Source organism: Dipodomys ordii, unplaced genomic scaffold (genome assembly GCF_000151885.1).
Source record: "Dipodomys ordii isolate 6190 unplaced genomic scaffold, Dord_2.0 Scaffold3, whole genome shotgun sequence".
Lineage (NCBI taxonomy): Eukaryota > Metazoa > Chordata > Mammalia > Rodentia > Heteromyidae > Dipodomys > Dipodomys ordii.
Genome location: NW_012267219.1, coordinates 34,260,924 through 34,287,538, shown reverse-complemented (window position 1 = coordinate 34,287,538; position 26,615 = coordinate 34,260,924). Strand labels below are relative to the sequence as shown.

At 41.2% G+C, this 26,615-nt stretch overlaps 1 protein-coding gene across 4 annotated transcripts in view; it reads left to right on the top strand.

Annotated features, from left to right (window-relative positions):
* The first annotated feature begins 13,706 nt into the window (after positions 1 to 13,706).
* Positions 13,707 to 26,615, top strand: part of Igf1 (insulin-like growth factor 1 (somatomedin C)) — a 70,159-nt gene continuing 57,250 nt past the window's right edge. The window contains exons 1-2 of one of the 4 annotated variants that reach the window (XM_013020148.1): positions 13,707 to 13,774; positions 18,795 to 18,951. In XM_013020148.1, coding sequence (XP_012875602.1) covers positions 13,712 to 13,774; positions 18,795 to 18,951 — 220 coding nt within the window. In that variant the 5' untranslated portion in view covers positions 13,707 to 13,711. Of the gene's footprint in view, positions 13,775 to 15,485; positions 15,652 to 18,794; positions 18,952 to 26,615 lie in introns of those variants that run through there. The other 3 variants (XM_013020162.1, XM_013020140.1, XM_013020156.1) reach the window with 3 other exon arrangements.

Below are 26,615 nucleotides of genomic sequence, written 5' to 3'. Positions count from 1 at the left end.
ATGGGTGATTGTGTGTGCTGCAGGGGAGCTTACAGAAGGCCTCATCGGACCTGTAGGGAGGGATTGTACAAATGATAAGGATGACAGTGGAGAAATGGGTGAATGGGGGAGAGAATCAAACAACTGAACCAATATCTACAACAAAGTACGTCAACAGAAAAGGGAAATGGGGCATAATTGCCAGGAAGGGCCCAGAGACCCGTCATTCCTCTGTGCACCTTCACAATAACCATGTAACAATAACCACATACCTTTGACATTGATCGTGAACTCAGTCTAACACTGGAGGGTCTTATCACCTCTACTTTCTTTATGTGTCCTACCTTTTAAATAAGATAGTGAGCTCCTCAAGGTCATCAGTCATTTCTTGTATTTCTGGGTGCCTAAAGTGCCTACCAAATGGCCCAGGAACATAGCAAAGGTTCCATCAATACTGACTACATTCAATTAGAACTCCCACTGATACTTCTCTTGAATCAGAAACTGACTTGGCATGATGGAGCTCATAATCCTGTCGGCACTGAGAAATAAGGTTGGTTGTGAGCTCTTTGGTATTTCTGGCCTGAGGGCCATGATTGGGAGGCTTCCAGCTGATATATAAATATCCACAGTGGAGTGTGGTCTGTCTGCCCCAGGTGGACTTCAGATTACACAGGTCACTTTGGAAGACTTTACATGCGTTCATGATGAAACTTTATCTAGCCCATGGCAGAAAGTAATAAAATTTTTACTACAACTCCTAAGGAGATGAACAATGTGATTCAGCTTGTAGGTCTAAATTTATTCTGCCAGGTAAGAAGTTTGAGGTAATTTGACATGGTAGCTTTTAAAAAATCATTTGTTTCTGGAAAATATGAATATTATCAAAGTATTATGAAAGGCAGTGCTTACATGTTCTATTATTCTATTTTTTTTAAAAAGAACTACTTCTAGATTCTTGTATTTCTAATCTTATTACAACTAAAATTACCTATTACTTCTTAATTCTAGCCCATTCTCCACTTACATGTTAAAAAAAAAAACTGGCTTGGGTTCAGGTTGCCCAGTCAACAGGCAGAGAAAACCCTTTCTCTTTGTGTTTCCAGAAGCCATATGTCAAGGTAGATCTATGCCATGATCAACTAACCCAGGTACTAGGAAGAAGAATCCAGGTGACAGAAAGCTACATCTCTACAAACATGCTGGTGAAAGGAATGAGGCTCAGTACTCCCAAATGTGGCACTTCAGAGACATTTGAGAAAACTGCAGAAGTAGGAAGGTCTCTCAGACTGCCCTCACCCCTTTCTCTCTGAATAAGGTTAACAGAGCCCTTCCCCCACCCTGTATCTAGAGGTGAGTAGATTTTAAATGGAATTAGTTCCTCCACCCTGTGTCTGCACAGGTCATATTGACCATATTTTCCATGACTGTCCATATCTACCGTATCCAAATTTATCCACAGAGAGCTGCATTTCCTTACACAGATTCCTTAGTCATATAAAACATGTGTTAAGAAAACCAATATGCTTTTGTTTGTCTGGCTTTGTTATAGGAAATTTATTCATAAACCTGTGACAAGGGAGGAAAAGATCTGTTGTTTTCCTCTTATACAATGCACCTACATATGCAATAGAGGCTTTAAAAACAATCATGGAAATGAAACAGAAAGAGGTCCTTCTTCTCTACACAGGGTCATCTGAACTCAATTCCAGTTCTCAGGTATGTGTCACTACTACACTAGTATATTTAGAAATACCAAAAGCTGTGCCTCAGTTTTACTTTATTATACTTTTGAAAATTATCTTTTCATCATACTCATTTCTTAATCATGTGTTGGAAGGAAGGAAGGAAAGAAGGAAGGTCAGATAAGTTGATGTTAGGGGAATGAACCCCAAGATAAGTATTCAAATGGTTTTTTTGTGTTTTTTTCTTTCATGCAATTGTTTCTATCATATTTATAAGATGCTTTCTATGTTGTTTTGTATGTCCCTCCCCCACAGTATATGCCATACTTTCACTGTTTTTGATGTTGGTATAATTTGTGGAGGGGAAAGGAAAAAAAACAAATCGTTTAACTAGAGATGCAGGTGGACCCATTGCAACAATGAGATGTACAAGGTGTTATGTCGAAAAACGAACTTTACAACTTTGGTGGGGGGTGGGGGGTTGGGGATTGAGAGATAGGAAGGGATGGGAAGGGGAAACAATGAGGAGGCAACAATGCTTGATAAGAAATGTACTCGTTATCTTTTGTTGTTGTTGTTTTGTTTGGGTTTTTTTTCTTTTTGAATTTTTCTTTTTTTATTGTGAAAATACAGTACAGAGGGGTTACAATTACATTGGCAAGATAATGAGTACATTTCTTTTTTTTTTTAGAGTTCAGATAGACAATTTATAATGCTTTAGTATGGCATGTCCCGAGAATCGCATTAAATACAAGCATCTTGTGTTTTATCCGGCACCCTGATCAGGAACCAGCACCACTATCCTCCTCCTTCTAGCCTCCAAGTTAGTGGTTTGATCCAGTGCAATGGTGGTTGAGATGAAGAGGGAGAAAGCGATCAGACCTGACCTCCAGTACTACTCCACTAACTTTGATCCACCGTTTGCTCTGCTTGCTCCACTGGGCAGGAATACTTTGTTGTTGTTGTTTCAAGAGTGTGTTGCATGCATGTGTGTGTGCACGCACATGTATATACACATACACTACCCCATTTCTGATACCTTCTTCTTCTTCTTCTTTTTTTTTTTTTTTTTGATCGAGGACCAAAGTTTCATAGGACTTCCTTGACTGGGCTGGCTTGAAACCATGATCCTCAGCACGCAGCGTCCTGGGTAGCTAGGATTACAGGCGTGAGTCACTGGTGCTCAACTCTTCCTGTGTTTTTGCAATTGCCCATGGCCATCTATATCTGACAGAGAAAACTGTGTCTGGATCCTCGTTCGGAGACCTTTCCACCGGTAACAACACTCCATCCCACAGATTCTCAAGCCTGCTGTATCTGCGCCTTCTCTTTCTTCAGCTTCCAGAACTCAGCTGGGAGCTCTGGAACCAGGGGAAGGAATCTGGTTCTTCACCAGCGCTGGGAGAAAGGCCTGCGGTGCCGTGGATGTCACTGTCACCACTGTGACTTCAGTCTCAGCGCGGTGAGTCCCCGCCAGGAACTCTTCAAAGTGTGACCCGCGTGCGCCCCGCCAGCCGCCGCCCACAAGAGGTAAGTGGGTCCGAGAGCCCCAGAGTGCCTAGCTCGGGGCTTCGGGACGAACATCAGCATTGTAACCTCTTCCTTTGTTTCCCCTTCCCGTCCCTTCCCATTCTCCCCCCCCGCCCCCCTACCCAATCCTCCCCCCCAGCCCCCCCCGTCCCCCTCCCGCACCAAAGTTGTAAAGTTCGTTTTCAACATAACGACTTGACTTGTACATCTCATTGTTGCAGTACTCGTTATCTTGCCCATGTAATTGTAACTCCTCAGTATGGTATTCTCACAATAAAAAAAGGAAAAAAAAAGAGAGAAGGAAGGAAGGAAGGAGAGAGGGAAGGAAGGAGAGAGGGAAGGAAGGAGGGAGGGAAGATAAAAGAAAAGAAAGGAAAGAAGGGAGACACAGATGGAAAGGTCTGAGCCTCTATGGCTCTGCCTAGAACTACGGGAGATAAAGGTATGTGCTGGATTAAGTATGCCCATAAGAAACAGACACTATGGCCAAACACGAAAATAGCAAAATCTGTGCTACCCTGAGCAAAAAGTTAGCAATACCCAGCGCATCATTAGGCAGGGCATGCTGTTATGTGCATATCAGTCCAGCTATGTCAAAAGTCTGAGGCCCAGCCTAGCCAAAACCACTACACCGTACGTGAAAAATAACTAGCAAAAAGTGTTGGGAGCATGATTCAAGTGGTAGAGGCTCAGTGTTCCAATCCTAGCACCACCAAAGAGAAAGAGGAGAAGGAAGGAAGGAAGGAGAGAGGGAAGGAAGGAGAGAGGGAAGGAAGGAGGGAGGGAGAGAAGGGGGGGAGGAGGGGGGGGAGGGTGGGGGGGAAAAGGAAGGGAGGGAGGGAGGGAGGGAGGGAGGGAGGGAGGGAGGGAGGAAGGAGAAACAAGAAACACAGATTAACTACTCCCACCCTTTTGTCTATGCATTCTCAACTCTAAGCAAAACTCCCTATGTCTCCTTGCAACTTTGTCTGTATTTTGGTCAGGTGCCTTTATGCATGCCTTTAAACCATGAACAAATAGCAAAATAGAACATCACTTTCATTCAGGGATTGTAGTGCAGCCACAAGTATCCACTCCCTGGTATGATTATTGGATTAATGACTATCTCTGTGCACTAGATAGGAAGTTTTATGAGAGGAAAGATGGTGTGTGTTTTTGGCATTCTACTCCGAGTTATCAATGCATTGCCTATTATGCTCAATAACTATCTCATGAATGGAAGAACAGTTGAATATATGAATAAGCACATACTTATTTACATATGTGAGTACAAAAAGGAAAGACATGACACGTTAATAAGGGAGTGCATACAGATGAGCCATTCCTTCTAGGTGGTGCAAAGGTCAGGGGCACAAAAGAGATGCCACCATGATTGAAGAAGGCCAGATGACAAATGTGTTTGACTTTTCAACTAAAAGTATGGGAGACAAGGTGAGGATGGAAAGCAATACTTTTGTAGAAGTTAAAGGAACAAACAACATAAAGCATGTTAGGGTACAGTAAGCAGCCCAATGTAGACAGGAAGACAGATGAAATTCTGTAATGCAAAAGGCTCTGATCAAGATGAATTGTAAAGGATTTGGGATGCTGTAATGGTTCTACCATATTTAATGACAACAAACAAACAAATAAAATGATGTGATTCAACACATCACACTCTAGGGAAAAGAATATTTTGAAGTAAGTTCTGAGGTCAAAATCTTTTCTAAAGGAACTTACAAGAAATTGCTTAGAACGAATTCCTCTGAGAGGAAATTCTGAAAATCTACACAGTACAACAAACAAAAGTATCTCTTTCCAATAGTGCAGGTCATTAAAGGACCTGATTTTACCTAGGTCAGTTATGCACTAATACAGTTGATCTGATTCACATCTGAATTTGTGAATTTGCTTTGCAATCCCTCCCCATTCCCCAGAAACCTTTTCAGCAAAAACATGGGAAGAGGCACGGTGTTGTAAAGTTGAACTGCAAATAAAGACCTCAGGTGAAAGGCTTGTAGTACCCTATTGTCTAGTCTTGCTTGATTACTTGCTGTCTTACTTGCTTCCTTCTTTTTCTTCCTCTCTTATTTTCTTTTTTCTTTTTGCCAGTCCTGGGGCTTGAACTCAGGGTCTGGGCACTGTCTCTGAGCTTCTTTTGCTCAAGGCTAGAACTCTGCCACTTGAGTCACAGTGCCACTTCTGGCTTTTTCTGTTATGTGGTACTGAGGAATTGGACCCAGGGCTTCATGTATGCTAGGCAAGCACTCCACCATTATGCTATCTTTGTTTTGCACACATACAGTTAACTAGAACTACGGGATTCAGCATTCTTATTCAAAACATATCAAATATCAAGCATGTCTGTTTCAGTCACTAAAATAAATCTTCCTGGGCAAGAAGCAATCCTCTGCTTTGCTGCTGGAGACTGGTAGGGCTTTAAGGCACATCTGGAAGGTATATGTGGGTTCTTCTTATGATTACTGGTAGGCCTAATCTCATTGTGTTCTTCCAGGATTATAAAACCCCTTCACATAGTCACCTCTAACAATTGAGCTAGTTTGCCCAAGGCATGATTTTACCACATGAGCAGTCACTTAAAAAGCCAATAACAGCCATATTCCAGGTGATTCTGTCCTTCAAGGAAGCCATATGAACAGAGCCTGGCCTTTCTTGACCATTTTCTGGTCTTCCTGTCAACTTGTTTTATATTGAGCTGCACAAGCATATTCTCCTCGCCATCTAGGTGATTAGTTCCAAGACAATGAAGTTTTGACCCCCAATGATGAGTTACATGCTTGAGGAAAAGCTTTCCTCCCCCAAAGAAAAGCTCACTGTGTATGATAAATGAGCATAGGCTCTGGCTTCCCGGCACCCATGTGCCTTTGGAAAAGATTTCAGGTGATCCTGTGGAACTGTTATTTACAAATGGAGAACATGCCAATGTGCTGCATGCTGATGCTACTACTGTCTAGTTGATGGTGACTGCAGTTAGTGTCTCCATTCATCCCTCCACTGAAGTGTCCCCTCAGACTCCAGGAGCTGTGGGGATTTGGGGTTGTTGGAACAAACAAACCTTTTAAACAAACCATTTAAATAGGGATACGGGTGGACCCATTGCAACAATGAGATGTATAAGATGCTATGTCCAAAACACGAACTTTACAACTTTGGGGTGATCCTTTTGCAACACAATTCTTCTCCAGGACTTCTCCTTTAGCCCTGGGTTATAGCATAATTATGGTCTGTCACTGCATTCTTACTATGCCCCTCCCCAACTATACTAATCTCTGGTTTTATGTACCAATCTTTAATTTCAAGAGAAGCAGGAGGGAATGAAAGCTGTTTCTCAGCATTTCAACTATTGGAGGAGGTTGCCAGCGGGGAGAGAGGCGGGGGTGGGTGATCGAGGGTCTCCACGTGCAGAACTCTGAACATAACCTATAGCCTCATCTCTCACATCACGCCAATACTAGGAATCTTTGGGATCCTATGGGAACCTCCTGGCTCTCCCCATTCCTCTGCAAGGAATAATATTGTTCACCATCTTGGGAGTGATCTCCCACTTCAAGGCCTAACTCAAGTGTTCTTCTCTCTGTCAAACCTTTTTAACATTTCCAGACTCTCTGACTGAAGGGAAAAAAAATGAGCCCAAAAGGCTTCTACACTACCTATAAATGTAATTAGCACATTTATAGAGTGGAATTTTTAAAATATACAGAAGCTTTGTTCCCGGCCTTTACGTTGTGGCTCTGTATTTGTTTTTCCATAACAGTAGCCTATTATATAGCAGGATGCCCAAATATCACTTACATATTATCATAACTGTTGGTTGCTCTAAATATATCTTTTTTTTCTGAAAATGGTATTTTAAAGATTTAGCTACGTATGTTTTTAAAACTTGCTTTAAAATATTTATTTTAGCTAGGGCTCTATCTCCATGGTAAAGCATTCATCTAGCACAGACAAGGCCCTAAGTTTGGTCTCTAGCACTGCAAAAAATATAAAGTGAGATATATATATATATATATATATATATATATATATATACATGTGTATCTAAATACAGAGTCACATCCCAAAGAAAAGGTTATTCATTTTTAAGAATTTTTTTTAAATTTTGATAGAAACTGCATTTGTAAAGTCTCAAGGCTTCAAATCCATTCCTGTGTGTGTGTGTGTGTGTGTGTGTGTGTGTGTGTGTTGGTCGGTTCTGGGACCTGGAACTCTTGCTTGGCTTTTTTGTTCAATGCTGGTGCTCTGCCACTTGAGGTATTCCCCCACTTCTGGCTTTTTGATGGTTAGCTGGAGCTAAGAGTCTTATGAACTTTTCTGCCTGGGCTGGTATCAAACCTCAATTCTCAAATCTCAGCCTCCTGAGTAGCTAGGATTACAGGTATGGCCCAACAGCACCCAATTTTGGTCAACTTTCTTTTAATTTAAAAAGAAGAAGAAGAAGAAGAAGAAGATGATGAGGATGATGATGATGCCGGGCGCTGGTGGCTCACACCTGTAAACCTAGCTACTCAGGAGGCTGCGACCTGAGGATCACAGTTCAAAGCCAGCACAGGCAGGAAAGTCTGTGTGATTCTTATCTCCAATAAACGACCAGAAAACTGGAAGCGGCACTGTGGCTCAAGCGGTAGAGCACTCTCCTTGAGCTGAAGAGTTCAGGGACAGCACCCAAGCCCAGAGTTCAAGCCCCATGACCAACAACAACAACAACAAAAGAACAAGAACAAGAACAAGAAGATAACTAGGTGTTGAAGAGCTATTGGAAACACTAAAACCAGACTTGCCCTTTCTCCTTTGATAGAAAGAGAATTACAAATGGTATTACTAATATTCTTATTTAAATGGTTCTGAAATGCTATGGTCTTTTATCTTACATGTTCAGCCACATTTTCTACACTGATGTGGTAGAATACCTGCAGAAGAAACATAAAACAAAGAAAACTTTGTTTTATGGGATTCATCAGTTTTCTACCCAACAGCCTTTTCTTCCTATTTCATTTCCCTTCTAAATCAAGCACGTTGGTCATTTTACTCTTAGAGACTTTATGAGTTTTCCTATTCTACATTTGATATTATTTGTTTTCCACACTTCTTTTCAATGGGAAAAAAAAAACATTTTTCAGCCCATGTAGGAGTTAAACTTCGGTATTGTGGGCCTGAGGAACACATCCACGACATGACTTCATGAAGTTTATGGTCTTTCTTTTGCCCTTAGCCCTCTTCCCTCTTTTAGACGACAGTTGGTCAAATATCTCTCTGCTTTATTTAAAGACTTAATAAAACCAAAGACAAGTGCTTAAGTGTGGCTTTTATTTAAATTTAGAGCTTTTCCAAAGCTACCTCCCTCCTCCACCCCCAGACCACACATCGACAGTGGCGGCGAAGATGGCAGTGTCAGTTTCCCAGAAGCCCACTAGAGGGCGCGCACATTTTTTCGATTGCCAAGGAAGGCGCTGTAAGTTGAGTTCCAGTCCTGAGGTTTGAGACTCGTGTCTCCTTGCCCACTTTCTATTCAACATGGGGTAACTGTGGTGAGCTCTCAAGTTCTCATCCTTGCCCCATGCAGTGCCTCCTCCTCTTGCCATCACGAAGAATTTCCTTTGCTCACAAAACCACAACAATTTCGTTTCTGTTTCCAGCATTTGTCCTTTTGACATTTTAGAAGAAATAGGATCCAAATTTGATGTTGAAAAGAAAGCACTGATTTCTTTAGAGAGACAGGATTTCTCCTCCTTACTCTCATTTTTCCCTGGCGGTGGGGAAAATTATTCCCTTAAGCAGTTAGAGCAGCTCCTTTGAGAATAGCAGAAGCCTTCTGAAGAGATTCTCTGAAGCTCACAGTACACCCCTTTGCTCTGTAATAAGTCGCATGGGGGGGCGGAGTATGGGGGACAGATACAGTCTTTTCCTTCAAGCTTTACATTCTGCATCAACAAGCTCTTCACCTCAAACACTGGAGAATGCACTCCTGGAACGACCCTCGCCACAAATCAAGATCCAAGACAAACAGTGGAGAGGTCCCCTCAAGTGCTTTGTCTTGAGCCTGTACCCTGTGTGAGATTCCTAAGGTCTTTCACCTCCCAATCTCCACTCGGTGCTCTTTGTCCAGGGTCAACAAAGGCATGAAGGACATAAATTGTGGCTGTGCCCTGTTGCCCATGACTTTCGGGTGAGCTCCTCTCCACGGGACCTAGGAAGATGGAGCCTGGCTAGAGCAAAAAGAGGGGCTTACTGGGCCTTTCTCCTCACCCTTTCTATGCACCTCAGCCAGCCTGCCCTTTTCTGGAAATGAACCGTTTCCGTTTATTTTTATTTCTTTTAAAAAGGTGTCAGAAGTCTTCTGAAGCTGTAGCTTTATGCAGATCGGCTCTACAACACAAGTGGAAGGCTTTAGGGGAGAGTTATTTATATCCCATAGGCATTACACATGCAAAGGGTGAACCTGTGAACCTCTGAATCTCCCATGATGAGTGCATTCTTGCAGGTAGCTATTTTTGTGACACACAGTTCCTATATCTAACTGTCAGATTTTCTTTTCTTTCTTTTTCTTTCCAGACAGGAGACTGCATAAGCGCTCAGTAATTTTAGAATTACCCTGGATATTTCTCTCCAATGAGGTTTCCAGACCTGGACTTTTCCTGAACATTAGATTTACTACCACCATACAAGACTCTAGAAATAGAGCCACTCAGTCATTAAGATGTAATAATGGGTCCACCTGTATCCCTATTTAAACCATTTGTTTTTTCCCTTCCCCTCCACAAATTATAGCAACATCAAATACAATGAAAGCAGGGGTTATACCATGGGGGAGGGACATACAAAGCAACAAAGAAATCATCTTATATATGTGTTAGAAACAATCGCATGAAAGAAAATACATTTGAATACTTATCTTGGGGTGGACCCATTGCAACAATGAGATGTACAAGTTGTTATGTTGAAAAACTTTACAACTTTGGGGGGGAGGGGGCGGAGGGGGAGATGGGAAGGGATGGGAGAGGCAACAATACTTGATAAGAAATGTACTCATTACCTTGCTCATGTCATTGTAACCCCTCTGTACGGTGTTTTCACGATTAAAAAAAAAGAAGAGGTAATAATGGGCTGAACACTGGTACCTCAATCCTAGCTATTTGGGAGGCTGAGAGCTGAGGATCATGGTTTGAAGCCAGCCGGGGCAGGAAAAACTTATAAGATTCTTATCTCCAATTAGCCAGCAAAAAGCCAGAAGTGGAGATGTGCCTCAAGCAATAGAGTATTTTTTCAAGAAAAAGTTAAGGGAGAGCAGGCTAGTTCTGGTTCAAGCCCTAGTACTGCACTCACACATGCACACACACACACACACACACACACACACACACACAAATAATAATGTGGTACACTTACTGTCTGCTCATTTTCAAATAGACTCCTAGAAGTTACTGCTCTGGTCCATTACCATCTTGTCTTCCTGTGAAATGCAGACAATTTTCTCAATCTCCAAATTGAAATAGACATTTATCACCCCTCCAAAACTTGTTTCCCCTATTGGAAACTGAGAGCTCACCTCAAAATATTTCCATAGCACAGGCAATGACAATTATGACTCACGGAAATGTCACTTTTCTTTGATTGTGACATAAACACTGGGGCCTAAATTAAAACTCAATTAGCCATAAGGGTAATTGGGGTTATAAAACCGAGAGAGTGGGTAGGTTGGTATTGCAGGAGATGTAATGACGGATGGACTGCTATGTGCTCTGTCCACAGTGCAGCTTCTCAGATGATATGATTGAGTGTAAGGTAATCTATGCAGAGTACATGCCAGGAAAGCATCCCAGGAGGTTGCAAACATGGAGATATGAAATGAGCCTCTTAAAATGTGTTGGAACCATTCAAGTAAGCCTCAACTGCAAGAGAAAGGTATAGGGCAAAGTGCTGGCTCACCTGCTGCTGAATTCATCACCAAGACTCAAAACTGACTCTCTGAGCTTACAAACCAAGGTCCTTTCTCACCTGGGAGAGAGAGGCGAGATCAAGTTTGGGGTTCCATATCATCTACATCATTAAAGTGCCTAAGAGGAGGTTGGACTGTTTTGTGTTTGTTTAACAAAAGGCATAATCCATAAGAGCTACAAAAAAAAGGAAAAAGACATGGGGTAAATTCAGTCATAAATCAAGTACGCAAGACAAGCCTGTGAAAGGAAGCTTTACATTATTTTGTGCCAAGGAACACTTGCCCAACAGCAGATGGCCATGGGGTTACTGCTTTGGTGATGCACTTAGTGTGTTCCTTGGGTCAGATCTGATCCACGGAAACTCTCCAACTTCACACTCCAAGCCTCTCAACACATAGTCCTTCTTCCCGTGTGTGTGTGTGTGTGTGTGTGTGTGTGTGTGTGTGCGCACGCGCGCGCGCATATGTGTGGGGGGGTACCCATCCTGGGGCTTGAGCTCAGGGCTTGAGCACTGTCTATAGCTGTTTTGCTCAAGACTAGCACTTTACCACTTGAGCCACAGAAGCTCCCCTTCTGGCTTTTGGGTGGTGAATGGGAGATAAGAGTCTCACAGAGTTTCTTGCCTGGGCTGGCTTCCGATGAAGATCTTTAGATCTCAGCCTTCGGATTAGCTAGGATTACAGAAATGAGCCACCAGCATTCAGCCATTCTGGATTTTTGAAGGAAAAACCAAAAGGTTTCACTTCCCTGCCTTCCCAGAGAATTTGTTGTCCCCTCCTACTCTCATTTATTTAAAAAGAGTCACATGACAATGACATCTTCTTGTCTTTCTGTCTTGTCTCTGTTTCTCAAGAGATGTGTACAGCTAAGCACACAGTAGGTGCTCACAAAATGAAGCTAATGCCCTGGAAGGCAGTACAATTCCAGATTTCTGACTTTTATTTCACTGCTATGTGGGATTATCTACATAGAAGACTGGACAAAACCTAGTTCCTCGCCCCCCCCCCATCCCTTGCAAAACCAAAAAGGTTTTGCTTTGAGGACATCCACCTTTGTAAACACATTTCTGGCCCTGGGAAAACATGAGGAGGTAGAGTAAGGTTTCCAGCAGAGTCCTGCGTTCAGCTGACACATCAGTATCCTCACATCCTCTGATAATCACGAGAGGCAAGGTCCAGTCTCCCCCCTCCCTGCCCCCTACCCCCTGGGAAAGCATGCCTAGAAAGACAGCCAGGAAAAGTGCTACATCTAACCTGGGCTTTTGCAATATTTATTTCCCAATCTACTGTCTTATCTACTGCCTCGAAAACCCAAAAAGAGACAGGTACAAATTGTATTGACAAAATAAATAAAAATCAGAACTTGATTCTCCGTAGCAAAGGCAAGTATACATTATAAATAGCAAAACAGCTGGCTTGGACCATATTGTGGGTCACTTACCCAATTGAGGGATTTGAATGACATCATAACCCTGGAGAGGGTATTGCTAGCCAGCTGGTGTTATTTAGGATACACAGAATTGGAGAGAGAAAACACACACACACACACACACACACACACACACACACACACACACACACTGATTATCCAGAAAAATATAATAGGAGAATAGCTTGCCCTCCTCTGGTGCTTTCCCTGGGGTCTGTGGAGGTGATGGACAGCCAGCCTAGTAGAAGGATTTTGTTCAAGGATTTTATTTTTCAGTTGGTTTTACAGCTCAGCAAATCTTTGCCTTGTCTCTGGCATAAAGCAAGAGCCAGTATGTAAAAAGAAGCCCATCCACTGCTGTAAGTTCTAGGAAATTAGATCATTCCTTTCAAGTTGGCAAGTAGGACAAGGGGTCAGCTGAGGGCTGGCTTCCAACCTCATTCAATCCAGTCACTTCAGGGTTAAACTTGTAGGGTTTGCTAGCGATAGTCTTTGTTTCTTTTCTTTCTTTGTTGTTTTCTTTTCTTAATAAAATTTTGCATTTGCTCTAAAATATAATTGCTCCCCTAGCCCATTCCTATGACTTTGATTCTGAAAAGGTGCATTAGCAGATGCATGTGTCTCACTGGATAGAAAGTTAATCAGAGAACAGATCATAATTTTCTATGGCAGCCTAAATATTTTAATGTCCGCTCTCCGTGTCACTAATGCTCATTTTTTAAAGGGGAAAAATAAAAATGCTTCTGTGCTCCAGTTTTAAAATGCAAAGGTATGATGTTATTTGTCACCATGCCCAAAAAAGTCCTTACTCGATAACTTTGCCAGAAGAGGGAGAGAGAGAGAAGGCAAATATTCCCCCAGCTGTTTCCTGTCTACAGTGTCTGTGTTTTGTAGATAAATGTGAGGATTTTCTCTAAATCCTCCTTCTCTTTGCTAAATCCCACTGTCACTGCTAAATTCAGAGCTGATAGAGCCTGTGCAATGGAATGAAGTCTTCAATTGAAATGTGACATTGCTCTCAACATCTCCCATCTCTCTGGATTTCTTTTTTTCTCCTTTTTTCTTTTCTTTTCTTTTTTTTCTTTCTTTTTAATTTTTTTTTGCTTCATTGTTTCTGCTAAGCAATTCATTTCCAGACTTTGTACTTCAGAAGCCATGGGAAAAACCAGCAGTCCTCCAACTCAATTATTTAAGTGCTGCTTCTGTGATTGCTTGAAGGTAAATATTTCTTCTTCTTTGAAGTGATGGGAGGGAATTTTCTTCAGATGGTATATACTCTTTTTTTTTCTCCTGCTTACAACCGTTATGCACTTTAGGATTTTCATTGTTTCAGAACTGGAAGTTATTTCTAAATTGCTGAATGTGCATTTCTGGGGGAAATCGGACAAAATAAGCTAGCTGCCTTTGTACAGATACCTCTATGAGCAGAAATTACTGCAAGGTACTTAAGTTAATTCCTTTACTTCTGCCTAGCTTTGGTGGTATGTGACAGAAAATTCCTTTAAGTCTTGACTATGGTTAAGGGCTATAGAACATGGATATAAACTTTGGGATTTTGCAGGTGCAGATGTTTAATTTTTTAAGATCACATGTGTGTGTGTGTGTGTGTGTGTGTGTGTGTGTGTGTGTGTGTGTGTGTGGACAAGCGCGTGCACAATCTGTCAAGACTTTCCTTTACAAGGCATGCCATAGTTGAAGTGTTATATGTTAGATGATATGAAAGATTTTACAAACACAGCCTTTGGAACTAAGGATCCAGAACTCACTACACTTTTGTGTTCAGAGGATCAAAGTTGGAGTGACGTTTAATTTGCTCTTCAGAAAAAGCACTCTCTAACAACTCTTACTGTCCTGACTAGCTGTATGATTTAAACAACTGCATGCTGCCTATGGAACGCTAGAAAGTTTCTAGCAGATGCTTATCTAACTTTTCTCATTGGAAGAGGACTTTCGGGGTAAAGTTTGGATTCGGAGTTGTGTGTTGTAAAATCTTGATTTTTTTTAATCCTCAGAGTTGTCAAATCTTTTTAGGTAAAAATTGGCTGCTGTTGTCAATGCACCCGACTTCTCCTTTCTGATCACTGGCCCCAGTTCAAGTTTCCATTCTCAGCAAAATTATATCCTGCAAGACTTGTGTTTTTTCAATTTGCAAGCACTTTTTAAGCCGCTGTCACTGGGCTCCTTGGAGGGGATTGCCAGAGGGCTCAATTCATAAAAGCTCCCGGTCACTGACAGCAGAATTCAGTTGCGCTTTTCAAAATGTTTCACGGCTAAGACTTTTCTTAGTCCAGTAAGTAGCTTGGGAGTTTAGGTTACAGCGTTGTGAGGCACCTGACTCTGCTGTCCTTGAGATACTGGCACCCGAGGGCCCCCTGGCTCTCACAGAAATGAAGTCAGCGTCTCATGTACCCTCTGTTGTCTGGGAACTGGCGGGGTTTTGTTTGTTTGTTGTTGTTTTGCCCCTCTTTTTAGATGATCATCAAAGAGATGGCAGGAGGCAATCTCCAGTTCATTCAAAGATGGGCAAAAACTGTCTCCCAATGAACTTTGCAGGCTATGTCTGCCAAACATTTTCAGAAGCTCAGCTAGCAAAGTGTCCTTAACTTTTTCCTGGACTTGCAGCAGGAAGTGATTGCAGAGAGATGTGTGGTCTTTCCAGTGTATACCAGTGAGCCGAGGGGGTCCTGCCCAGGGGCCCTGATGATATTGGGAAATCTCAGCTCTGTTTCTTGGAGCTTGAACAGGGAGAATGCAGGAAGGGAGGGCAGGAGGGAAGGAAAGAGAAGCCCGGGACTTAGATCACTGTTCACTATTCAGGACAGCTACAAGCGGCACACAATAGAAATTGGTGTCTTGACAGAAGGAAAAAGATTGTCTGCACTGGCAGCGGTGTGATTTGCTCATTGTCTGAATGGACAAAAGGCTCCTAGCCTACCTGCCTGGGTGTCCAAATGTAACTAGATGCTCTCCCAAACCCCACCCACAAAGCAGCACATGTGTTTTAAGTCTTCAGTTTTCTCTTTACATCAGCCTCATAATACCCACCCTGACCTGCTGTAAAAGACCTGGAACAAACACAAATGATCACACCTCCAGTGAGTATTTTCCTATGACTATTCTCCTTCCATGTTAACTGGTCATTTGCATGATGACCCAGATACCTGGAATCAATTAATATACCATGTATTTAAGATTAAAAGAGAGGTCTTTGAAATGTGGATTTGTGAATAGTTCTCTGGAGGAGGAGAGTTCTGAGGTGATTTGGAGTTCTCCCCACCTCTTCTCTTGGGCTCTTTCTTCTTTCTTCTCTATCCTATCTTTCCTTTTTTTTCTTGATTTGTTTCTTTTGTGGTTGGCCAAAGAAAAGGCCAAGGGATTCATGAGTCTATGGGACCACTTGCATTCAAGTTTTAACCTCTCAGCAAGTTTGTTGGTTATTGTTTTCTGGTTTGGTAGCATAATGTGATAAATTCTCTGATTTTCTATGGGTGTGCTGAACTGTTTTTCTGAGTTAAAAGAACATGTACCAGAGATTCTGTTATGTTCTAGAGTTATAAGTACTGATATTGATCTGACAATGTAATTCTGTAGTGGTGGGGGGGATGGGGAGAAGAAATAGAAAAACTATGGAAATAATATTAAATGCTAGAGGTTGATGTGCATTGTTGGTCTTAAATGTGTTATGCCAGAAATAATTGTGAATGGCACAGCTTTGACATTTCATGAAGTTCTAAGTTCACACAGGGTGTAACTTAGAGTTTTCACAAAAGCTGAAGAATTTAGAGGCATCTATCATGGCAGGTGCTGGTCCTTCAGTGTTATCAACAAAGAGAAAGGTGGAGAAAAAGAGAGGGAAAGAGAGAGTCCCATAATATTCCCAGTTAGACTGAATTTGCTCTGATTTCCACTGGAAATATTGAAGAAGACACTCCCTATTCCTTTTTCTTACTTAGAAAAAAAACAAGGACTGGATGATCCTTTGCCCCTAGCAGTCCTTGTGGCTTGGGCTAGGTGGGGAGGGGGGGTAAAGACTTTCTAGGCTAAGGTGCACAGAGAAAATTAGATAAATGTTCAATTGAGCTTTTGCCTCCCCTTCTATTTTATGTCTGTTATTTATGATGATTTGACAATAGAGGGTGTTTTTTTTCATCTTTAGCTGTTTTGCAAGCATGGACTAAATATTGACCTTGTGGTAACAAGAATCAGGGAGTTAGGTTTTCTTGCTCTTTAGCTTTTCACCCAATTGCTGGTCTGAAGATCTGGCCACTAAATTAGAAATCTAGTTTTAAATGAGGATGTAAACTTTAGCAGTGGCACAGAGCCATTAAATTGAGAGTTCCCCTGGGATGGAGGGAGTAGCCAGAACGTGAATAAGCGAGTCTGTTTCTCAAAAAAAAAGTGATGTAGTTGAATGGATGAGTGAGGTTCAAGAGAGCCTTTTGCTAAAATTATGACTCTGGTATGACTCTATAATTCTTTTAAGAGTCTTTCACCTGACCGCCTATCTGTGGCTCTTCCCAATGCTGATGAGCACACACGTATCTCTACAAGCAGAGCTGATCACCTTGGGAGCCTTCCTGGAAGAAATCACATTTTGGTGTCACAAGTATCAACATGGAAAATCACAGTGATCATCTTTTCTACTTCTTAGGGTGAGGGCACAGACTTCAGCCGGAGGAATCCTGTGACTCAAGACACAGCTGTCTTTTGGCTTTGATCATTGACTAAGTCATGCTAACCAATGGATCCATTGGTAGATTTTGCTATTAAAAATGGATTTGATGACACCTAAATGCCTTCAAGAGCTGAATTCAGAATTCCTGTGATTAAAAAGAAAATACTTTTGCAAGTTTTTCTCTTAGGGTCTTATACATGGAAGGGATTCTCTGCCAGTGTTTATTTAAGATTGGAGACTTTCGAATTCAACAGTACCATTGATTTAGTGTTGGAGTCTCAGAAAGTGATATCTTAACAGTGTGGTTCTTTAGTATTCTAAGTACTTTAGACTGAAAGGGAAAGTTTCTCTCTAACCCTTTCCTGCCTTCCTTTCTCCTACCTGCCATTCTTCCCTTAAGGTAGATCCTAGAAACTAGAAACTCTCTTTCTCATAGGCAGCCATAAATCCTATAAATCTGACTTTAATCTGCCCCCCCCCCCCAGCCTTTCTGTGAAGCAGCTAACCATAAAAATAAATTCTTGACCTATCTTGGCTGCTAGTAGGGCATATAATCAATCCTTGTTCTGGGTGGGGCGGGGAGGGGGGTGGGGAGCAAGGATCCTGCTCCATGCTCAGAACACAGAAGAACCAAGAAGAGTCAGAACAGAAAAGACTTCCTGTCTTTCCCAGCTCAGTCAACTAGCATGAAATCCTATCATTTTGTGCAGTGACATTTCTTACCTAGCTGTCCATACATCTCCATCCTGAAGGCTCCCTCATCATATACAACTTTCATTAGTGTATTGTACCTTTCTCTCCTTATAAGGTGTAAGCTATGACCCTTATGCTGGGTGAGGAAAGGAATCCTACCTTTCTGTTCTGACCACAAAAGTCAATTCCTAAATCCTCAATTTTCTTCCTATTTCTGTTTGGTTTATTTGTTTCCTTCTATTCGCGGTTGGGTTACTGCTGATAGTCCCAGGTAATAAATCTGTGCCTGCCCCCCTCTCTTTCTCTCTCTCCCTCTCCCACCCTTCCTCTCTCTCTCTCTGATTCTGTCTCAATCTCTCCTCATCTGTCTCTGATTCTCCCCCCACTCCTCTATAAAGATATAACATTTTTCACAAGTACTTTTTTAGTCACTGAAAATGCTAATGAATCAGAATCCAGGGACTGATACTCAGAGTTTAATATTCTGGTCAATAATGAATGAATGTGCCATCTGTGGAAGGCCAATTTTTTTGGAGAATTTAAATTATCAAAACACATTTGGCTACAAGCCTGCATTTAGCACAATTTAACCTTTGATATTTCAAACATTGTGCCAGGATCTCAGAGTGGTGTGTGATCCCACTGTCAAAATAATATCTTTCATGTACATGTTTGAAGAGCTCTTAGCCTGTTTCATTGCAAGAGGGAATCTATAAAGAAGAGGTTTGGGAGGACTTTTCTCTAAGGTTCCAGTAGCAAGGGGTTTAAGCACAGGCGGTTTGATACTAAGACATGCTTAGTAGTCCCAGACTCTAAGTAGTCCTTCATGTGCTTTGTAGAAGTCTGACCTTCCTTCTGTTTCTTCTGCAGGTCAAGATGCACTTCATGACCTCTTCACATCTCTTCTACCTGGTCCTCTGCTTGCTCACCTTCACCAGCTGTGCCACAGCTGGACCAGAGACGCTCTGTGGGGCTGAACTGGTGGATGCTCTTCAGTTCGTGTGTGGAGATCGGGGCTTTTATTTCAGTGAGTAGCTCTCCCTCTCCTTACACTGCTAAAACTCTAAGGTACATGGCTCTGTAGAGAGTGTGTGAAGAGCTGAGTGGCTGCCAGGGGCTGGCAGCCATCCCCAGTCTCTGAAAGGCTTCATGTAAGCTTAGTTTTCAGTGGGGCTTCAACAGGAGATTGAGGATAGAATCCTCTTTCTTAATGTTCTTCTTAGCCTGCTTTCTGTTGATCCTTCCTTCATATTGTTATAATGTTTTCTAACAGGTGGATGGGGACTCTGGGGTATTGAGAATTTGGGGTTTGAGTTCTATGGGTATAAAGGAAACATAGGATTGTTCTGCATGCTATAGCACTTGTAATGAAGTAATAAGGACTTTAGAAATGTGCCCTTGGGAAAAGAATTAAGGGGACACATTCACAAGATCACCATGCAATACGGAATCACCATAAACAGACAGAAGATGAACTTTGCTTAAAGATGTGTTTACAAATATACAAGATTTCTGTAAATTCATTTTGAAATGTCATACCCTTTATACAAGTTGACCCTGATTTTTTTTGGTTTTGGTCATTGCTTACCTTTGACATAGCTCTTCTCTTCTTTCCATCTGGAAAAGGGTGGTTGACAAGATCCAAGCTATTTATCCCATAAGTTGGTCTCAGACAATGGCAAAGTCAAGTATAAATGACAAGCAGTTAGCATAGTCAATCCTTGCACACAATAAGCACAAACAAAAGGCAATAGTACCTAAGAGAATTGATCACTTAAATAATCTACCTCACAGGTATGTGTCTCACTATATACTACAAGACAGGGAAAAACTTAAAGCCAGATGCTTCCTCTGTCTAGTTCTTTGAACTATTAGAGAGTTCCAAGAAATAGAGCATGAATCATTCACAACGGTTTATGTCACTCAAGTGAAGACAGCTCACTTAGTTACCTATGAAGCTCCAAATAGATTGTGCAATGACTCACACTTGAAGTCTCTCCCATTTTCTTCCCAAATGCCAGCCTCTCTCTAGGCAGGTGTGTGTGTGTGTGTGTGTGTGTGTGTGTGTGTGTGTGTGTGTGTGCTTGTAAGACTAAGGTAAAGGGTGTGTATATATGCCAGTCAGGTGATGAAGATGGGAGACAATGAGGAGACAGCAGATGGAGAAACTGGTGATCTGTACTATGGATTTGCCAAAATAATAGTAGTATCAAGTTACAGAGCCTCAAAAGTGCTAATGTTTGAATGAACAAATTCCCATTCCACGCCTCTCACCAGTGCTTTCCTTGAGTGAATCCATTTGTTTTTCTGGCAATAGACCTTTCTGTTACAGGAAGATGAATGAATTCATTGGGTAGATGTTTTTCTGGTAACAAATACGTTATACCTTTAAAGAATCCCATGGAAGGTAAATGTGGGATGTGGATATGGTTCAACAACAGGTTGTAATAGTTTTATAATTTGCTGTTACCAATCCACATTTTGTGAAAGAAAGAAAGAAAGCGGTTCTCCCTTATGCTTGAGAGGATTTCTTTTTCTGCCTTGGTAATCCATTTGTGTAATTTCCTTCCATCCAGTTCACTAGGTAACTGCCAAGCCTGCAAATGCCTTCTGCTATGTGCCAGGTTGAATTGTGATGATCATTCTGACATGCTCCAGGATTTCCATGCATGGTGTATGGAAACTGGATGCTTCTATACCCATGATGTTAGCACTGGATGATGAGAAATTAGAATGGAAAGAATGACTTTAGTCCCAAATAACTTCTCCACACTTAGACCCAAAGAGTATTATTGGACAATTAATTATAATGGAAACCAATGTCAAGGCACTGAGAAGATTCTTTTGTTGGGTCACTACCATGATTAAAATTTAGCAATGGATATAGATTTCATTTTTATAAGTTGAACAAAGACTGTTATACAGAACAGCTCTCGATTTTTAGAGTATAATCTTGGATAGAAAGTGGTTCTGTAAACCATGTGTTGTCAATATTGTTGCTGAGAGGTTATGTTTCATATGTTCTGCCTTACAGAATTCTATCACTCAGGTTGCTCCCTTCTGACCTAGTTCTTCAAGTGAGCAACCAACCCCTTTCACCTAAGAGAGCTTAGCCCCTTTAAATGGTTGTAATTTACTTCGAAACATGCATGGAGCAACTGCTGTGTGTCCTAAACATGAAGGTGATGCCTAGAAGTGACTTGAGAGTCTGACCTTGCCTGTAAGGGATCCACAATTTAGCTGGAAGGGTAAAAAAGACAGACACCTATGCATTACCAAGTGTCAGGTGAATGAAACAACCTTGGAGGCAAGATTAGATCCTTACTGCTTTCTTAAAATATTTTGTATCATTTTTGCCAGGCTCTCCCTTGCCATAAATGAACAGAGCCCTCTCAACAGGCTGCGTGGTGCCAAAGGCCATGACTATTTCCCTTTGAATCCCAGGGGCAAGTTAAGTGCCTAGTCATTTTTTTATGGCTGAAAGGATCCAATTGAATTCGATGGAATTGCTTATTTAGGGTCTTTAGACTCACTGAGAATTAGTTTGTCAAATACTTTGGACCACACTTCTTACTGCATGCTGCCTAGTTACTTAATAAAAATTGCTTTTCTTTCTTTCAATTAAATATAATGTATGTATACTAACAACAACCTAGAGACTATATTTTGGCCATCCCAAGCTATAATGACAGTCTGTTTTGTGTCTGAGCCAATAATTCTTGCAGGCATGAATTGTTGTCAACAAATGTTATTGTTTCCTTTTCATCCCCCTGAGATTTACTGGGGGTTGGGGGGGGGGCTGGCACACGAGGGAGGGGTTGAGGGCGGAGTCAGCTCTAAGCATTTAGTTTTCAAAATACTTCTTAGAAGCAAACATTCTTTCTCACTCAGAAGCCCTGTCAGTTGACACTTAATTGTTTCTTACCCTTATTTTCAAAGGTTTCTTGTGCCTTTGCCTTTTATTTTAAGCAACACTATTTTGGAAGTTCAGAATTTTTTTTCTCAATAGTGTAAGGCACTTTCCAATCCTGGTTCTCAATTTAAACATATGAAATAAAATTGCCTCCACCTCTGCCTTTGGCCAATGGAGCCTTACATAACAAGAAGATGTTTTAATGCTGTTAAAACCGTCTGGAATTAAAAAAAAAAGTGTAGTGCTTATGTTTTCTGGAGTAACCCTATCTTACAAATGAGCTCATCTTCCCCTTCAAGCCCAAATTCCAATGATGGACAGTAGAAACAACCTTGTAGATGATCTGTTTTGTGAACATCTTCCCAGCGTAAGTGGTATAGTTCATCCATAATTAATGCAACTTCCCCAGACAATTTATAAAATGAAAGATCCAGAGAAGAGCTAATTACAATTCTTCCCTATGCATCATTGTAAGAGAGTCTATCAACCAGCCTTGTGTTTCCATAGTCCTTGAGGAAAACAGTGGTATAATGGAGATGAACGTGTGTTGGGAGAGACCTAGCTATTATCTTACCAGATGGATGGAGCCCTTATCAAGGGTGTGTCATTATAACCTCATTTTGCACAAAACACAGCAATAAGTAAAAGAAAATGGGAGAAGACCAGCTTGCCATGGGTATAAGTTTTTGACAGTCATGGCCATTTTTACCCTTTTAATGTGTTCTTGAGAGGCTTGTGGAATTTTTCTTCTTGGAGGTATTTTAGGAGCTAATGGACAACCAACTGTCTTGGATGGTTTCAATTAAGAATAACCAAATGAAAGAGAGTTTCTAGGGTCCTTTTTAGTTTTAAGAGTCCATAAACAGTCCCTTAAATAAACTATATTTGCTTTAGTTTGGGCAGTTTAAGCAAAAGGAGAAGTAAATCAATTAGAAAGGAAAACTGGATATCCTTTCCACCATTCCAGATTTATGGCTTTTGTAAAATATACTTCCAATGCATAGTTATTAAGAACAGGTCTGAATAAAAGAATGACATTTGTGTTAAAACATAGTGTTTTTAAAGAGCTTAAGTGAAACTCTGCAATCAACTTTCATTGTCAGTGATTGCATAAACCGTCCTAGGTTTGGATTATTATTATTAACTCAAACTTCTTTCCTTTGATACATAGTGCTCCGAAAACTGCTCTGAGACCTGTCATTCATTAGTTGAATGACTTTGGCCAGTGTTTTTAAACCTCTTGAGCTTAAGCATCCTTGTCTATAAAACAAGAAGATTTTGTTAAAGTAAATGACCTCAACTAACTTTAACAGACTTGTAGTCTAAGTTGTAATTAACAAGGATCTGATGCTCTTCAAGAAAAGAAAACACTGGATTTAAATAGTGACTCAAAAGCTCTTAGCTTCCTTTATTGTCTTTGAAAAATGGAAAGAAGGCCCCCAAAGATAGGAGCTTCACCCATTTAAAGGAAAGCAAACGAAGCCAGGTGCCAGTGGCTCACACCTGTAATCCTAGCTACTCAGGAAGCTGAGATCTGAGGGTCACATTTCAAAGATAGCCCAGGCAGAAAAGTCTCCATAAGACACTTATCTCCAATTAACCAGTCAAAAACTGGAAGTGGAGCTGTGGGTCAAAGTGGTAGAGTGCTAGCCTTGAGTAAAAGAGCTCATGGATGGTACTCAGCCCCTAGTTCAAGCCCACAACTGACTGAAAAAACAAAAATGAAACAAAACCAAACCAACTTGAGACTGAATCTCTCAAGGATCATATCAGACCTCAGACATGACCAAATTTACTCAGATTATGAAAGCAAAGGAATACACACTTCATGAAAACAGAGTGGCATTTTCCAGAGAGAAGAAGACTATCTGACACTTCTGACCTTTCTACTTTCTTGGCTGTGAGGAAAAGTGAATAGGTTTGGTTTTAGCTGTACTTTATCGAGTTACCGGAAAGAAATAAGAATCTGTAGGTTTCTCAACTTTCACCCAAAGTCTTTTTCCACTAAAAGAACATTCAAAGATACACTTCCCCATCATAAGTACTGTTTTGAACCAGGCTGGAAGTCAGCTTAACCATGGCATTCCTGCATTTAGAGCCTAATAAATGGCCAGGCGTGTATTTGTGCCACTGCTGGTCAAAGTTAGGGGTGGGAATGGTAACTAGCTGTGGAAAATCTATTCTCTTTGAAGCTAATTGGCACATGTGGAATTTGACTTTATGACCCTGGCCTCATTAGAGCCACAGGACTAATGGGCCATGGACACTGTTAAAAGAAAAGCACTTGTTTTTGTTTTTGTTTTTCAACAAATGCTCAGCTCTATTCTTTAAGCATACCCAAGAGGACCAGTCTCTGTCAGTAAGAAAATTATGGTTTCTGTGCAAAACTAGAAAACAATTTGCATTTTTATGACATGTTAATACTCTCTAAGGCCATCTTCTATCTGTTGGAGAATTATAAATAGGAGAGTGAAGGGTACAAGATCAAGGGCTTGTCCTCTATTGCTAAGTATCCAGGATTTGAAACCCAACTCTGCAACTGACATGGGTGGGTGACCTTGACAATCGTAATTGACCTCATTGTTCCTCAATTTCCTCATCTGTAAAGTAGGGCCTGCTGTATAGTGTTGGTATTAGAATTAAATGGATAAATGGATTATAATTGATTAACTTAGAATGCCTTCTGACCTAAAGGCTATGCCTGCCACATGCATGTTTGCCATTACATTCATTTTTTTTCTCATCTGGAATCATTTGCAGAATTCACCCTAAAAGGAGAAATAGATGAAGAAATTAACTAATTATACACAAATTTTGTTTCCTTAAGGGTAGCTGAGAAACACTGTTACCAGTGGTAGCGATAATATCAGTAATACTAGTATTAAAAAGGCAAGAAGAATGTCCTATGCTTGTCTATTCCATTTACTTTTTTCAAAATCCAATTATAAGTGGGGCACTGGTGGCTCATGCCTGTAATACTAGCTACTCAGGAGGCTGAGACGTGAGGATCGGGGTTCAAAGCCAGCCCGGGCAGAGAAGTCCATGAAACTCTTATCTCCAATAAACCACCAGAAAACCGGAAGTGATGCTGTAGCTCAAGTGGTAGAATGCTCGCCTTGAGCTGAAGAGCGCAGGGACAGCAGCCAGGCCCAGAGTTCAAGCCCCACAACCAACAACAACAACAACAAAATCCAATTATACTGGTTCACATATTTTCTCTTTACCTCACTCTTGATGGGCAATATGAATTTTTACATTGGACAAGTAAGGATTGTGTGTCATAGAGATTTTTGTGACTTAACCTCATAATGGATACATAACCAAAGCCACGCATTTCTTGTTTAGTAATTTGCATTGTTTAAAAGCCTAAATGTTGTACCAGTCCTTCTACAATAGATAGGAAACGGGAATCCTGATAATTGTGAAACGTTTCCTCAAAATGAGGTATGAGGGAATAATGTATGTAATAAGGTCTTACATTGTACCTTTTGGAAAAATTGAGAAAATCCCAATAGAACAGAACTTCCTTGGGGTGCAAAAGAAGTCTTCTTAGGGTAGCTGCTGTTATTGTACAAAGCCTCCACAGAATCCCCTGAGACAGAACATGGCAGCTCACGTGTGACCTGAAGAGCTTCTCCGTTGGCCAACTTCAAATCTGCTTTTCTCTCTCCTAACAAACCTTTAGTGCACTATTTCTTGCTATTCTTAGCTTTGATGTCTTTCCCAAACTATCCATTATAGAATAGCTGTTTAAAGCACCAAGCATCTCTTTGGGGTTTTGTAAAGTGGAATATGAGGTTCCATGATGCAGGTAAGCCAGGTAGGAAGACACTTCCCCAACTTGACTGTGAAAGAAGAGGTGAAGAGGTGGAAGGAGCAGGGAGAGAGGGGGTGTGATCTGGGTGTTAAATACTCATTCAGTTGTTTGCAGATCATTGGTACTGGACTGGCTGGAAGAGTAGACATTTAGGATCCCAGAGAAAGTTTAGTACTCTGCAGCTTCGGTGGGATTCCAAATGTCTGGTCCAGACATGATGCACATGACAGCTGTCCTTGGGTGCTCCATTAGAGCCAATCACCTCTCTCCAGCATCCTTCCTTCTGCTTGCATAGCCTACACCAAAGAACCAGACACACTAAAAACAGGCATAAGGTACCTCCCAAGAAGACATTGGAGACAATAACAGGCTGCAAAATCTTTGCCCCTTTTATGTAGCCAGTCTTCTTTGACAACCACGGTGGCAAAAAAAAAAAAAAATCATTTTGCTGACCTGGCAAAGTTCCATCCTACACCTCTCCATGAAAGATCAACAGGCTATTACATCCCAAAGAATTACTTTTGGTTGCCTGGAAAGTTCAAATCCCTTATTAGCTGTTAGACTAAGGAGATGACAACAGAGCATTTTGTTTGTCTTTATCTATATGTGAGATCATGTTTGAAACATAGCAAAGAGCTGTTATTTGACATGCAGTCCCCTAACTGCAGTAAGCTGCATGCCTATTTAATGCATTGTTTAGTCTCACATTGGCTAGAGCCACTTAAAGAAACACTTGGCAAGCTCTTGGTTTTCATTCTTGGCATAGCTGCCCCTCTTCATTTTTCACTGAACCTTAAACACCAAGAAAACCCCTCTCTTTAAGCTCTCACTGTATATCTGGCATATTGTTTCATGTAATTTGCCAGAACCATTGCACGTGGCCCTCTGCATTTGTCCTATGCTAATTAATGGCTTTGCAATATTTGATCAGCAGAAGCACAGATACAAAGAGAAATTGTGC